At 40.4% G+C, this 13245-nt stretch overlaps 1 protein-coding gene and 2 non-coding genes across 3 annotated transcripts in view; 1 reads left to right on the top strand and 2 right to left on the bottom strand.

The window, feature by feature from the left end:
• Positions 1-9105: 9105 nt before the first annotated feature.
• On the bottom strand, positions 9106-9209 carry LOC128775390 (U6 spliceosomal RNA). The gene has a single exon (XR_008420114.1). It is a non-coding gene; the product is annotated as a U6 spliceosomal RNA (small nuclear RNA).
• Positions 9210-10420: 1211 nt separating this feature from the next.
• On the top strand, positions 10421-10509 carry LOC128775374 (small nucleolar RNA SNORD87). Its single transcript, XR_008420104.1, has one exon. It is a non-coding gene; the product is annotated as a small nucleolar RNA SNORD87 (small nucleolar RNA).
• A 1262-nt stretch (positions 10510-11771) lies between these two features.
• The window catches only part of MCMDC2 (minichromosome maintenance domain containing 2), a 37835-nt gene continuing 36361 nt past the window's right edge, over positions 11772-13245 (bottom strand). The window contains exon 14 of the mRNA XM_019453202.2: positions 11772-13173. Within this exon, the coding sequence (XP_019308747.1) occupies positions 13007-13173 (167 nt within the window). The 3' untranslated portion in view covers positions 11772-13006. The remainder of the gene's footprint in view (positions 13174-13245) is intronic.

Below are 13245 nucleotides of genomic sequence, written 5' to 3'. Positions count from 1 at the left end.
AAATTTAGGTCTTTGATCTCTTTTGAGTTAATTTTTGTCTGTACAAGGCTAAGGAGCCAACTTCATTCTTTCACATGCAGATACTGTTTTCTCAGTACCATTTGTTGAAAAGATTATCTTTCCTCATTGAATGGTCTTAGCACCCTTGTCAAAAATCATTTGACCATATATGCAAGTAGATATTTTTTAAAATATTTTAAAAAGTTTTTTTTTTTTTTGAAAGAGAGAGAGAGACACACAGAGTGTGTCTTTTTTTTGAAAGAGAGAGTGAGCGGGAGTGAGAGAGACACACACAGAATCCAAAGCAGGCTCCAGGCTCCAAGCCGCCAGCACAGAGCCCAACGTGGGGCTCGAACTCACAAACTGTGAGATCATGACTTGAGCCAAAGTTAGTCACTTAACTGACGAGCCACCTAGGTGACCCTCAAGTGGATATTTGTTAAGTATAATAGGAAATTATTCATATTATTAACCAAGATTATCAGGCAACCCTTGGACTCTACGTTGATTTTCTTAAGTCCCTTTGAAGATGATAGACTTGAAAGGGAAAGGGGAATTCTAAATTCCAAAAATCCCTTTACTTATTAAGAGCAAAGTTTAAAGCAGTAAACATTAAATTATGCATAGGAAGCGGAATCTCAAGAAGTGACATAAATGAAGTTTCCATTAGAGAGGAAGAAAAATACAAAGCCTTCAATAGAAAGAGAAGAAAATGAAAGGTCAAAGTTTGGGTCTAGGTTCGTTACCTGCCCCCACCCTCAGCACTAGAGACAGTGAAGTAGGAAAATAACATGACAATTTAGTTTGGAAGTGAGGTCTGAGGTGGAGAGGTAAATTGGGGAAACATCAAAACATGCTTTTATCAAAAGAAGTAGGAATGGATACATTCCCAAATTAATGTATTCATCCCAATGTATTTTGTACAGCTAAAAATTCATAAAGGAACAGTACAAAGAGACTGGAACATGTTTCTATGCTGCTGGAATGGTCCATTGGTAAGGGACAGATAGATGAGGCAGAAGAGAGAGGATACTTGAAGGAGCCAGTCTTTGAGCAGGAAAGAAGCATCAGGACCAAAAGCCTTTAACAAGAGGGATACTTTGGGCAGCAACAGGACAGGAGAAAGTGGGCACTAATGCACAGGGCAGGATTTCCCATATGGTAGCATCTCTTTGTTCAATGGAGAGGATAGAATGTTCCAGTTGTCAATTTACTGTCTTTTATCTCCAGATCTATCTGCTCATCTCATTACCTGCTCTGTGATAATGCACCTGAACCATGTAAACATTTCTCTTTTGCCAAGCACATAATATTAAAGTTTATCTGCAGAGGGTGCTGAAGAGAGACTGCAGGAGGAGCTTTGCTTCCTGTTTCAGGTTTGCTCCTCTCAACAGCACATAGCACCTTCCTGTGGGTAGCTTCCCCTAGCAACCCAGAGGGCAGCTTACTTGTCTACCATTCACTGGTCCACAAAGTCTGGAGTGGCCTCCCACCAAATCTGTTCCTTGCTAGGGTCTGCCTCAGCTCAGAGCGGGTGGCAGCTTCATACATGCTATTTCCGTATTCTTTAAAATTTTCTTTTTCTCTTAGGTAATCCCTTAACAGTTAATTCTTTTTTAAAGTATTTATTTATTCACTTAAGTAATGTCTACATCCAACATGGGGCTCAAACTCATGCTCAAGAGTCACATGCTCTTTTGATTGAGACAGCCAGGCGCTCCCACAGTTAATTCTTTATATTAAGCTTTTGCTGTTTATTTCATTTCATTTCATTTCATTTCATTTCATTTCATTTCATTTCATTTCGAGAGGGAGAGAGAGAGTGCTCGTGGGGGCACCCAAGTGGGGAAGGGGCAGAGGGAGAGAATCTTAAGTGGGCTCCATGCCCAGTGCAGAGCCCAATGTGGGGCTCAATCTCACAACCATGAGATCATGATCTGAGCCAAAAAACAAGAGTCAGCCGCCCCTACACTTTTGCTGTGTAAATCACTTTGTGGTTTCTCTTTGTGGTCTCACAAAGGGTCCTGACTCACCTAGTAAGTTACCAGCTAAGAATGGGGGGAGGAGAAAGAGGAAGTTTAGGGAGAAATAGGCTGAAATAGGAGTAAATAAATTTGCCAGACAAGAGTAGGATTTCCATTCCATTGTTTGAATGTATATAATTCATTTTACCAGTCTCTGGACATTTAGGTTGTTACACAACACACACACACGTGCACTAGAGATGGTGCACACAACACACACACGCACGCACGCACACACAATGTGGAAGTGGATGTATACTCTTCTAATCTGTTTATCTATGCGCTTAGAGACATGGTTCATGAGATTGAGCCCTCATCGGGGTCTCTGCTGTTAGCACAGAGCTTGTTTCAGATCCTCTGTCCCCCTCTCTCTCCGCCCCTCCTGAACTCATGCTCTCTCTCAAAAATAAATAAACATTAAAAAAAAGAAAAAAGGAAAGAATACTGGGGCGCCTGAGTGGCTCACTCGGTTAAGTGTCCGACTTCGGCTCAGGTCATGATCTCACAGTTCGTGGGATCGAGCCCCGGCCCTGTGCTGACAGCTCAGAGACTGGAGCCTGCTTTGGATTCTGTGTCTCCCTCTCTCTCTCTCTCTCTCTCTCTCTCTGCTCCTCCCCTGCTCACCTCTGTCTCTCTCTCAAAAATAAATAAACATTTAAAAAATTTAAAAAAAATAATGGGAAGGGCAATGGCAGGATATGAGGTTTTTGGAGTCTGGATTAGGATGAGTCTTTCAATATTGAGGGGGCTTATTAGATTTCAGCAAAATTCATGACATAATTCATAGAGGCATAGCTCTGAATCTTGGATACAGTCACTTGATGAGCCTGGTTGAGTGATCTGCAGTCCTGAAAAGGGCATATTTATTCTGCTGAGGAATAACTGAGTAGGTCTATGGTTGGGAGGGTGCGGGAGGAAGGACTTTGCAGAAGTTTTGAGTTAGGTAAAGTTCCTTAGACATAACAGCCAAATCCATATAAGACAAAGAATTAATAAATTGGTTTCCATCAAAATGAAGAATGTCTATTTTTTTTAATGTTTATTTATTTTTGAGAGAGGGAGAGCAAAACTAGGGGAGGGGCAGACAGAGAAAGGCAGATAGAGCATCTAAAGCAGGCTCTGCACTGACAGCAGCAAGCCCATTGTGGGGCTTAATCTCACGAACCATGAGATCGTGACCTGGGCCAAAGTCAAGAGTCCTATGCTTAACCAACTGAGCCACCTAGAAACTTGCTCATAGCAGCTTTATTTGTAATAGCCAAACACTGATACATCCAAATGTCCATCAACGGATCTATGGATAAACAAGCTGTGGTATATCCATATATGGGAATGCTTCTCAGCACTAAAAAGGAATTAACTATTGTTACATACAATAGCATGGATGAATTTCAAAATAATTATGCTGAATGAAAAGAGCCAACAAAGAGTACACACTATATGATTCCATTTAAGCAAATTATAGAAAAATGCAACTAATCTGTAGCAACAGAAAGTCAGTCAGCAGTTGCCTGGGGATGGGGTTTAAAGGTGGAGCTTTGGGGCATGAAGGAGACATTACAAAGGAGCATGAGGAAATATCTGGGGGTGATGAATATGTCCATTATCTTTTTTCTTTTTTAAGTAGGTCCCAGGCCCAGTGTGGAGCCCAACACGGGGCTTGAACTCACAACCTTGAAATCAAGACCTGAGCTGAGATCCAGAGTTGGATGCTTAACTGACTGAGCCACCAAGCGCTCCTGTTCATTAACTTTAGTGTGATGCTTCACAGGTGTATACATGTCAAAACTTAGAAATTTTTCATCTTAAATATGTGCAATTCTTAGTATGTCAATTAACCTGTGTTAAAAAGCTATTTTTGCTTTTGTGGCAAATTTTGGGGCAGAAGTTGAATATTTGAACCCATTCTTTCTCAGAATTCCCATATCCTTAATCATGCTCCTATAAGGTTATCTCCCTTTGTAGAGTAATTAGAAGAGAGCTCTTTTTTAAAATATTTATTTATTTATTTATTTACTTACTTATCTATCTATCTTAAGTAGTCTCTATGCCCAATGTAGGGCTTGAAGTTATAACCCCAAGATCCAGAGCTGCATGCTCCACCAACTGAGCCAGCCACGTATCCCTAGAAGAGAGCTCTTGAGGTTCACAGCAATATCCCCAAATCTTAAAGTTAAGATTACCTGTTGTGGCAAGAACCGTTGATAGCTCTTTTAATAGCCATTTGCCCTTCTCTTTCTTTTCTACAACAACCTACCTTCTCACAGCACAAGCTGATCATCTCTGGACATGTAACCCAACCATGGTCAATGGCACCTGAAGGGCATTCTTGGTAGTACTTTTCACACAGATTAAAAGAGAAACACCGTGGGGCAACTGGGTGGCTCAGTTGGTTGAGCGCTGGACTCTTCATTTTGGCTCAGGTCATGATCCCACGGTTGTGGAATCAAACCCTGCATCAAGCTCTGTGCTGAGCATGGAGGCTGCTTAAGGTTCTCTCCCTCTTCTTCTCTGCCTCTGTTTATTTAAAACAATAAAAAACTAATAAACTTAAAAAAAAAAAAGAAACACCTGAAAAAAAACTCCTTCCTTCCTGCCTTTGGATGTTTTTATAAGAAGATGTGATGTTTATAGTTGTGGGAGCCTTTTTGCAACCATGAAGGGAAAATCAAGAGTCTCAGAGAAGACCACAAACTCTGACAATGCTGTGCTGCTGAATTAACCAACCCTAGAACCAGCTACCTCTGGACTTCCTGCAATGTGGGATAATACACTACTCATTTTTTTAAAGCCACTTAGTTGCGATGCAGTTGAAAACATAACATTTATTTAATGAATTATACTACTAATCAATTAAAATAACTGATTTAAGGGGCACCTGGCTGGCTCAGAAGAGCAGGCAACTCAAGGGGCACCTGGGTGGCTCAGTCAGTTAAGCGTCCAACTTTGGCTCATGTCACAATCTCATGGTTCGTGGGTTCAAGCTTCCTGTCAGGCTCTGTGCTGGTATCTCGGAGCCTGAAGCCTCCTTTGGATTTTGTGTCCCCTCTCTCTCTGTGCCCGCTCTCTCAAAAATAAATAAACATTAAAAAAAATATTTTTAAAAAAGCATGCAACTCTTGATCTTTGAGTCATGAGTTCAAGCCAAATGTTGGGTGTAAAGATTACTTAAATTAAAAAAAAAAACCTGCTTTGGGACACCTGGGTTTCTCAATCAGTTAAGCATCCAACTCTAGATTTCAGCTCAGGTCATGATCTCATGGTGTGTGGGATCGAGCCCTGTGTTGGTCAGTGCAGTGCAGTCTGTGCACTGTCAGCACAGAGCCTGCGCAGGATTCTCTCTCTCTCTCTCTCTCTCTCTCTCTCTCTCTCTCTCTCTCAAAATGAATAAATAAACTTTAAAAAAACCCAACTGACTTAAAATTATAATCTGAAAATAGGTGGCTGTGGAGTTTTAGGAACACCTAAATTTTAGTCCCAGAATTTAATTGTATCTAGTTTGAAGAACGTATTAAGTCATTAAAACAGTGGTCCCTTCCATATCCTATCCAGGTCAGGTATCCTTCAGAAGAAGATGCTAATAAGTGCCATGTGAGCAACCCACTGAAGGAAAGGAAAACTAGCAACTTAGGAGGTATCCTGTAAGGAACTGTTGCAGGAGCATCCATGCTGATCTCCAGTTCCTTCTCACATGGCCCTAGACACTGAGAACATGCCTAAAATGTTGCCATAGCATTTATGGGTTCAGCAAAGTCACCCTCCTCTTTCAGTACAACTTTCAGTAATGGTAGCTCCCACACCTCCCCATCCACTTGTAGGCAAAGGCCTGATGGAGGTGGCTGTCCAGGTTGCAAAATTAGGTTGTAGAAGTTTACATCCAGCCAAGAGTCTGCAATGGCAGGCTGAGGTCCAAGCCACCACCTGACAGAATAAACTGCCCAGTTGGGGTCCCAAACAAAGAATTTTAAACCCCTGCAAAACATTCAGCAAAAACGTTAGAGAGAAATTCTTTGAGAAAGTAAGTATAACCAACAATTTATTTTGCTAAGTTTAGATTTTTTTTTACCATGTTTCCTTGAGGCAAATACATTTGTACTGGATTTTGAATCAGTTTCTTATACTTCCAATTTATAAAGGAAAGATGATGTGCCTTTTACTGATTCAATTGTTTAATTACATGCTTTCACGTGTGTTCTTTCTGGCAACAAGATCATCAGCCTATCTCCTACAGCACTAAGTCTAGTGCTTTGTAGCCAGGACTCAAATAAAATGATTGAAAGAAACAAGAGTAAAAAAACACAAAAATAAAAAATCAATAGCAAATTAGAACATGTTCATAAACAAAGCGGGTGACTGCTTTACGAATGCTTTTTTTTTAAATGCTCTATAATTATTATCAACAAAAACAGCAGCAGTAGCTATTGTTATGAGGGAGATATAACAGCTTTTTTTGTGGCAACTGGTTCTTCTATGTGTTTGATGGGGTCGATTCCAGATACCCTTATTCTAAATTGGGATGTCCAATACTACCAGTTTTTTTAAGCACTGAACTACGTGGGGGAGTAGAAGACTAAACAAATATATAGTACTGGGAATGGGAGACCCTTCCTTTTTGGAGTATTTCCCGCTCTTTTGGGTCCATTACAAACTGACAGACTACACGTTTGCATACTCGGTGAAATAGCTCTGGGTGAAGTCCTCATGAGCCTTGAAAGCCTCCAAAAGTTCCCTTCAATATGAACTTACGGTGTAGCACTCCACCGCAGTCGGAGAAACGCAGATCTCAGGGTAGCGCCACCCAGACGTTGAGAACGCAGCTCCAACTACCGCCCTGGTGCTTAGCACGGACTCCGCCGCCGGACACACGCTCCCCTGTCGGAGGCGGGGCCAGAGCCCGGAAGGGGCGGGGCCTGGAGCCCCAAAAGCCCAACGGAAGAAGCTGTGCTTTCTTTTCCGCGCGGCTGTCGACGGAGGAGGCCGTGCGAAACTTGGTCGGTCATGCGGACCGGGCGGCAGCGGACCAGTCGCTGGGCCCTTCGAGGTGGGAGTCCTTGCGGTCTTAGTTCAACCTGTTACTACCGGGAACCCGACTCGTTGCCGGAACCCAGGCCCTCCTCTGGGCTCTGCCCTGGGGCCCCCGTGTAAAGGGCCTCCGACCTTGCCGAGCGCAGCCGAGTAAGCTGCATGGCCGCGAGGTCGGCCCGGGAGGCAGCCTTCCCCTTCTGCCACCCAGAGCGTCCTGGGTTATTGGCTCTGTCGCATTTTTTAGTAACCAGCCGCGGGTCTCAACTGACCCTTTTTTTTAGTAAACGCCCGTTTCGACTGTTCTAAAGTCAAAAATTAATAAAGGGCCTTCTCAGATTGAGGTGGTTTCGAGGCGGCTGGAAGGTATGGCGCGTGGTTTTGGTGTACGCCGGGGCCTCCTTCGGAGCAATTTTGTATCCCCAGCAAAGCCTTGTGTGCATCCTAGACGGTTTTAGGGTCCCTTAGTGGGCGACTTATTCGTAGTACGCAAGCATTTTATAAAAGGGGAAAGGCATTATCTCTAGGATATTAAAGACAACCTTTACTTAACTGTAGTTTGTGATTGGCTTTTAAAATTGTTACCAGTTTAGTAACAGTTCTGGTAGCGACTTAGGACAGTGACTTGTCGCATGTGTTTGTGAATCTTCCTTTGTAAATATCTTCTAAAGACGTGATGTTTTGAAGTTGGGAGAACAATATGTACTGTTTAGAACATCCCTAAGCCATAAATGCCTGCTCTACCCTTAGATGCTTGCATTTATATAGAGATGTGTATTTCTGGACAGAATACTGAAGAAACTGGTCAACAGCTGGGAGGCTGGAAGAACGTGTTACCTATTCAAAAACAAGTTATTGGGGCGCCTGGCTGGCTCAGTTGGAGGATCTTGCGGTGGGGGTTGTCAGTTTGAGCTCCACTTTGGATATAGAGATTACTTAAATACTTTAAAATGGTATTAATACCTCATCGATGAAACGGTATAATCCTGTGTCGGGCTTTTTTGTTGTTACCTCCTCCCAAATATGTTGCTGTCACCAGGGCATTTGATGGCTAAAAATAGTTTACATTTGGTATTAGTCATCTTTATTTTGAGGCATAAGTGGCATCAATCCTACTTTTATTGCTAAATACTGGGGGTTTTAAAACCAAATGTTTGGTAAAAATACTGATTAACAGGTAAATCCTGAAGCATAATAAATACGGAGCCCACCACACCATTTAAGAACTGTGATTTTTCTCATTACTCTAGCATCTAATTTTTTACCTATCACATAACTCCTGCCTTCAACCTACCTACCGTCATAACTCCTGAGGTGCCTCTCATCTGGGATTTTGTATCCTGGCTCTTAGCTTTTTGAGCTGAGTGGGAAGGATAGCAGTTTTATTTTTTATTTTTATTTTTTTAATATTTATTTTTTTTCAATACATGAAATTTATTGTCAAATTGGTTTTCATGCAACACCCAGTGCTCATCCCAAAAGGTGCCCTCCTGAATACCCATCACCCACCCCCATCAACCCTCAGTTTATTCTCAGTTTTTAAGAGTCTCTTATGCTTTGGCTCTCTACCACTCTAACCTCTTTTTTTTTTCCTTCCCCTCCCCCGTGGGTTTCTGTTAAGTTTCTCAGGATCCACATAAGAGTGAAACCATATGGTATCTGTCTTTCTCTGTATGGCTTATTTCACTTGGCAGAACACTCTCCAATTCCATCCACGTTGCTACAAAGGGCCATATTTCATTCTTTCTCATTGTCACATAGTACTCCATCATGTATATAAACCACAATTTCTTTATCCATTCATCAGTTGATGGACATTTAGGCTCTTTCCATAATTTGGCTATTGTTGAGGGTGCTGCTATAAACATTGGGGTACAAGTGCCCTTATGCATCAGTATTCCTGTATCCCTTGGGTAAATTCCTAGCAGTGCTATTGCTGGGTTATAGGGTGGGTCTATTTTTAATTTTTTGAGGAACCTCCACACTGTTTTCCAGAGTGGCTGCACCAATTTGCATTCCCACCAACAGTGCAAGAGGGTTCCTTTTTCTCCGCAACCTCAAAAATATGGAACGCTTCATGAATTTGCGTGTCATCCTTGCGCAGGGGCCTTGCTAATCTCTGTATCGTTCCAATTTTAGTATATGTGCTGCCGAAGCAGGCACAGCAGTTTTATTACAAATATGTATCACTAAACATTCTTGTAGGATTTACACAAATGAGATTATGCATATAGTTGTCAGTAGTTCCCATGAATCTCATTACACTGAAACTTTCCAAGTTGGTATTATTCATAACTAATAGTTTGTGTTCCTAATATTGACGATGTGAAATTATTTCCAGACTTGAAAATGATAAATTGTTTTGCAAGGTACAACATTTGATGTGTCTTCATAAATCATTTCCAGTAGCTGTCTGGTTCAATGATTTACCCTCCTGGGGTGCTGTAAGAGATGATCTGTGGCCCTGGCCATTCTTTGCACTACCTAAGTGTGCTTTCAGGCGACCTGGGACTTAATTCTACAAGACTGTCCAATAATGATGTCAACATAATGTATCTGCTCTAAAACTACATTAGATTTGCCATTGTGATGCTTTAGTTGGAGGTCTACACACTTGTTTTTATACATCTAACCTTTAACCTGACTCATCTCATCCTTGTCAAGCTCTGAGACAGAAAAGCAATGGCTAGGTACTCATTAGGACCATCATGTCCTAACATCGATACTGCCACAGTAAAGAACATCTTATATATAGCCACAATTTTTCCTATCCATGCTAATAAACCCATTTCCAGCTTGGAAAGATCATTTATAGAACTATTAGGGCCTCAACAGTCAAAAGTACTAATCTGTTCAAGCCATTACAGAGGTTCTAAATTTTGGGGTTATCTGTTTGGACTACCAAAAAAAGTAGAACTAAGCAGAAAGTACTTCATTCCATGAGAGATGTGTTAAATAACAAAATTATTCCAGTATATGGCCTCAAATGTTAGTAGTTTTTATAAAAAGTTAGATGGGAGTCAGGAAGGTTGTAAGTAAAATGTTTATGGCTCTTGATGAGAATGAAAAAGTCTTACTGGACCATTCCTGCATATAAGATGCCAAACAGATGGCAAGTACAAATGAGAATTCACAATGAAATATTTTGATTTCTAGGTGCAACAGAGCCTATGAGTTGAAGATGAATGAACGTTGTGATGTTTTCCAAAAACATCTGAGGATGGCTGTGATAAAACCACTAGGAGCACAACTGCATGTAATGAGGTACCAAAACTTAATGTTAAACACTGTGCTTTGTTATGTATTTATGGTACTGTCTATGAAAAGCAGTACCAAAAACATTTAGTAGGTTTTTGACCTAGATAGGTTTAGTAACTGGCACAATGATGACTTAAATTACTTTTTGCCGTTTACCCAGCTGAGGGTTTCTTTGAAGAAATAATTTGAAGACTGAGATGCCAGTTATGTATATTGTTTATGTGAATTACTCAAGTATAATGCAATTTTTCATTAAAATGGGTTATATGTTCTTTTCATCATGTAGGTAGCTGCAGATGAATGTCCAAGTCCATAACTGTTGTGGTTAAAAATTCTTCATTGCCTCGGTAAGTAATTCTGGCAATCACAGCTAACAATAATTCAAAAGTATCTGAAACTCCAAAGGGTTAGGGCCATATCCTGTTAAAGTTGCCTGTGTGTGTGTTGTCAGAAGTCTGATTTTCCTTTGATTTTGACTATGGAGTGATTTTCATTGTTGGTTTCTGATTTTTTTCCCCAGAGGCATGCAGTTGGAAGGAAAAATGAAGAATTGGTCAAGAAGACATGAATAAATACTTTATTTAACATTGATCACCTCACAATAAGTTATGTAGAGAAATACATGCTTGAATACTTTTAACTGTTGGGCAGTAAAGTCTGCTATCTTTAAAATATATCGAGTGTTTAAACATCTCCAGTTCCATAATCATTAGTCAGATTTGTTTTTAGCATACTTTAAGAAAGTATGTTCTTTATCAATAAATAAGTATTTGGAATCTCCTAAACACCTTAACGAATTATCCCTTACAAATAAAGATTTCACCTGTGACCTACATAGTTTAAGTTTTAATCTTATTCTTGGCTTTTGCCTTTGAACAAAAAAAATTGTGATCTTAGTACAAACAATAACATGCCATATTAAGGGAAATAGTGACTGGACAGTCCATTCCAACCAGGGCTTAGAATTTATAGGAATTCTAAAGCTAAATTCTTAACTCTGAAGACTTGAACTTAGCTAAATCTTGCTTTTCCCCTGTTGAGTGCTTTTATCTAGGTTATAACTTCATTATGGCAAGTCTAGAATTCTAGAACTGTAATATGTAAATTGTTTTTAAAATCTGGCTTTGCTGACTCCATTTCGGCTCAGGTCATGAAATGGAGCCCAGCCCCATGTCCACACTGAGCATGAAGCCTGCTTGGGATTCTCTCCCACACTCTCAAAAAATACATAAAAGCTTAGGGGCGCCTGGGTGGCTCAGTCGGTTAAGCGGCCGACTTCAGCTCAGGTCACGATCTCGCGGTCCATGAGTTCAAGTCCCGCGTCAGGCTCTGTGCTGACAGCTCAGAGCCTGGAGCCTGTTTCAGATTCTGTGTCTCCCTCTCTCTGACCCTCCCCCGTTCATGCTCTGTCTCTCTCTGTCTCAAAAATAAACGTTAAAAAAAAATTTCTTTAAAAAAAAAAAATACATAAAAGCTTAAAAGACAAAAACAAAAAAACTAGCTTTGCATTCTGAAAAAGTAACACAAGTCTCTGAAACTAGTGAATATTCAGTAAATACTGCTGAATGAGTAGGAATGATTTGTCAAAGGCCTATAGAGAGAGCTGTCAACCTTTATGGTTTAGCTCCATAAAGTGCCAGTTTCTAAAGAATCGGCATGGTAGTATCTTATTTTTTTATAATTATTGGGACACCTGGGTGGCTCAACTGCTTTAAGTGTCCAACTTTGGCTCAGGTCAGGATCTCCTGGTATATTCAGGCCCCATTTGGGCCTTGGAGTCTGCTCCAGATTTTGGGTCTCCTTTCTCTGGCCCTCCCTCACTCACACTGTTCTCTCAAAAACATTTAAAAAAAACATTAAACCTTTGAAAAATGAAAAGGATTTGGGGATTTTACAAGTTAAATATATTTTCTCTTTCCCCGCACACACCTTTTCAGAATAGATCTCTTCCCTCCAAAAATGAAGATGGTTTGCAAATTGGGTTTCTTTGCCTTTTGGTGCCTTTCTTGTAACCAGTTAAGTACAAGGAGCCAATTCTTACCCCTTGATTTGTTATAAATTACTTTTTTTCATTTAACCTGGCTTTAAAAAATGGAAAATTTCCAAGCTTTCCCTGAATTCATATTTAGGGATTCCAAAACTATATAATGGACATAAAAAGTAATGAAGTAGGAAATGTCCTTAAATTGGAGGCTTCTGCTTCTATATGTTGCTGTTATTTACTCCCATTTGTCAGGTTCACAGGTGCAAGAAAAATGATTTATTTTTAGGTAAATATTCTCATGTAAACTGTTCTTGCCATCATGTGACAAGTAGAACTACATAAAAGTGACCGTTTTTAAACATTGCTTAGTTTCCAGATTCTTTTTTTATTTTTTTAATGTTTATTCTTTGAGAGAATGAGCAGAGGAGGGGCAGAGAGGGAGACACAGAATCTGAAGCAAGCTCTGAACTGTCAGCACAGAGCCCAATGCGGGGCTCGAACCCATGAACTGTGAGATCATGACCTGAGCTGAAGTCGGACGCTTAACCAACTGGGCCACCCAGGTCCCCCGACCAGATTTTTAATAATGAGACCTTTTATATTTTTAAGATAGCCTTCTAATGTACTACCATACATAGTATTACCTGAAGCATTATTTCAGAATCACACCTTTCCACTGCTTAAATATGAGTGAAGAAAATGATTTTCCTCAGATTGCCTATTCATCACTAGTGAAAATAGCTGTCCCAGGTCCATATGTGGCAATAAACTGTTGGAGCTGCTGTTGGCATTGATTCAAATAGATATCCCTTTGCTCCAAATATTCTTCATTATACAATTCAAATGGAAATACTGCATTTGGAGCAACACAAAATACAGTGGCCCCTAAGGAAAAAAGTAAATGAGAAGTCCTTAAAATGCTAAATGTGAAATCACATTTTCAGCAAAATAGTATGA

The sequence above is a fragment of the Panthera pardus genome, unplaced genomic scaffold, assembly GCF_024362965.1.
Source record: "Panthera pardus isolate Hobbes unplaced genomic scaffold, ASM2436296v1 HiC_scaffold_7, whole genome shotgun sequence".
In the NCBI taxonomy this organism is placed as follows: Eukaryota; Metazoa; Chordata; class Mammalia; order Carnivora; family Felidae; genus Panthera; species Panthera pardus.
The sequence above is the reverse complement of the archived record's forward strand: the minus strand, read 5'-3'. Positions and strand labels throughout refer to the sequence as shown.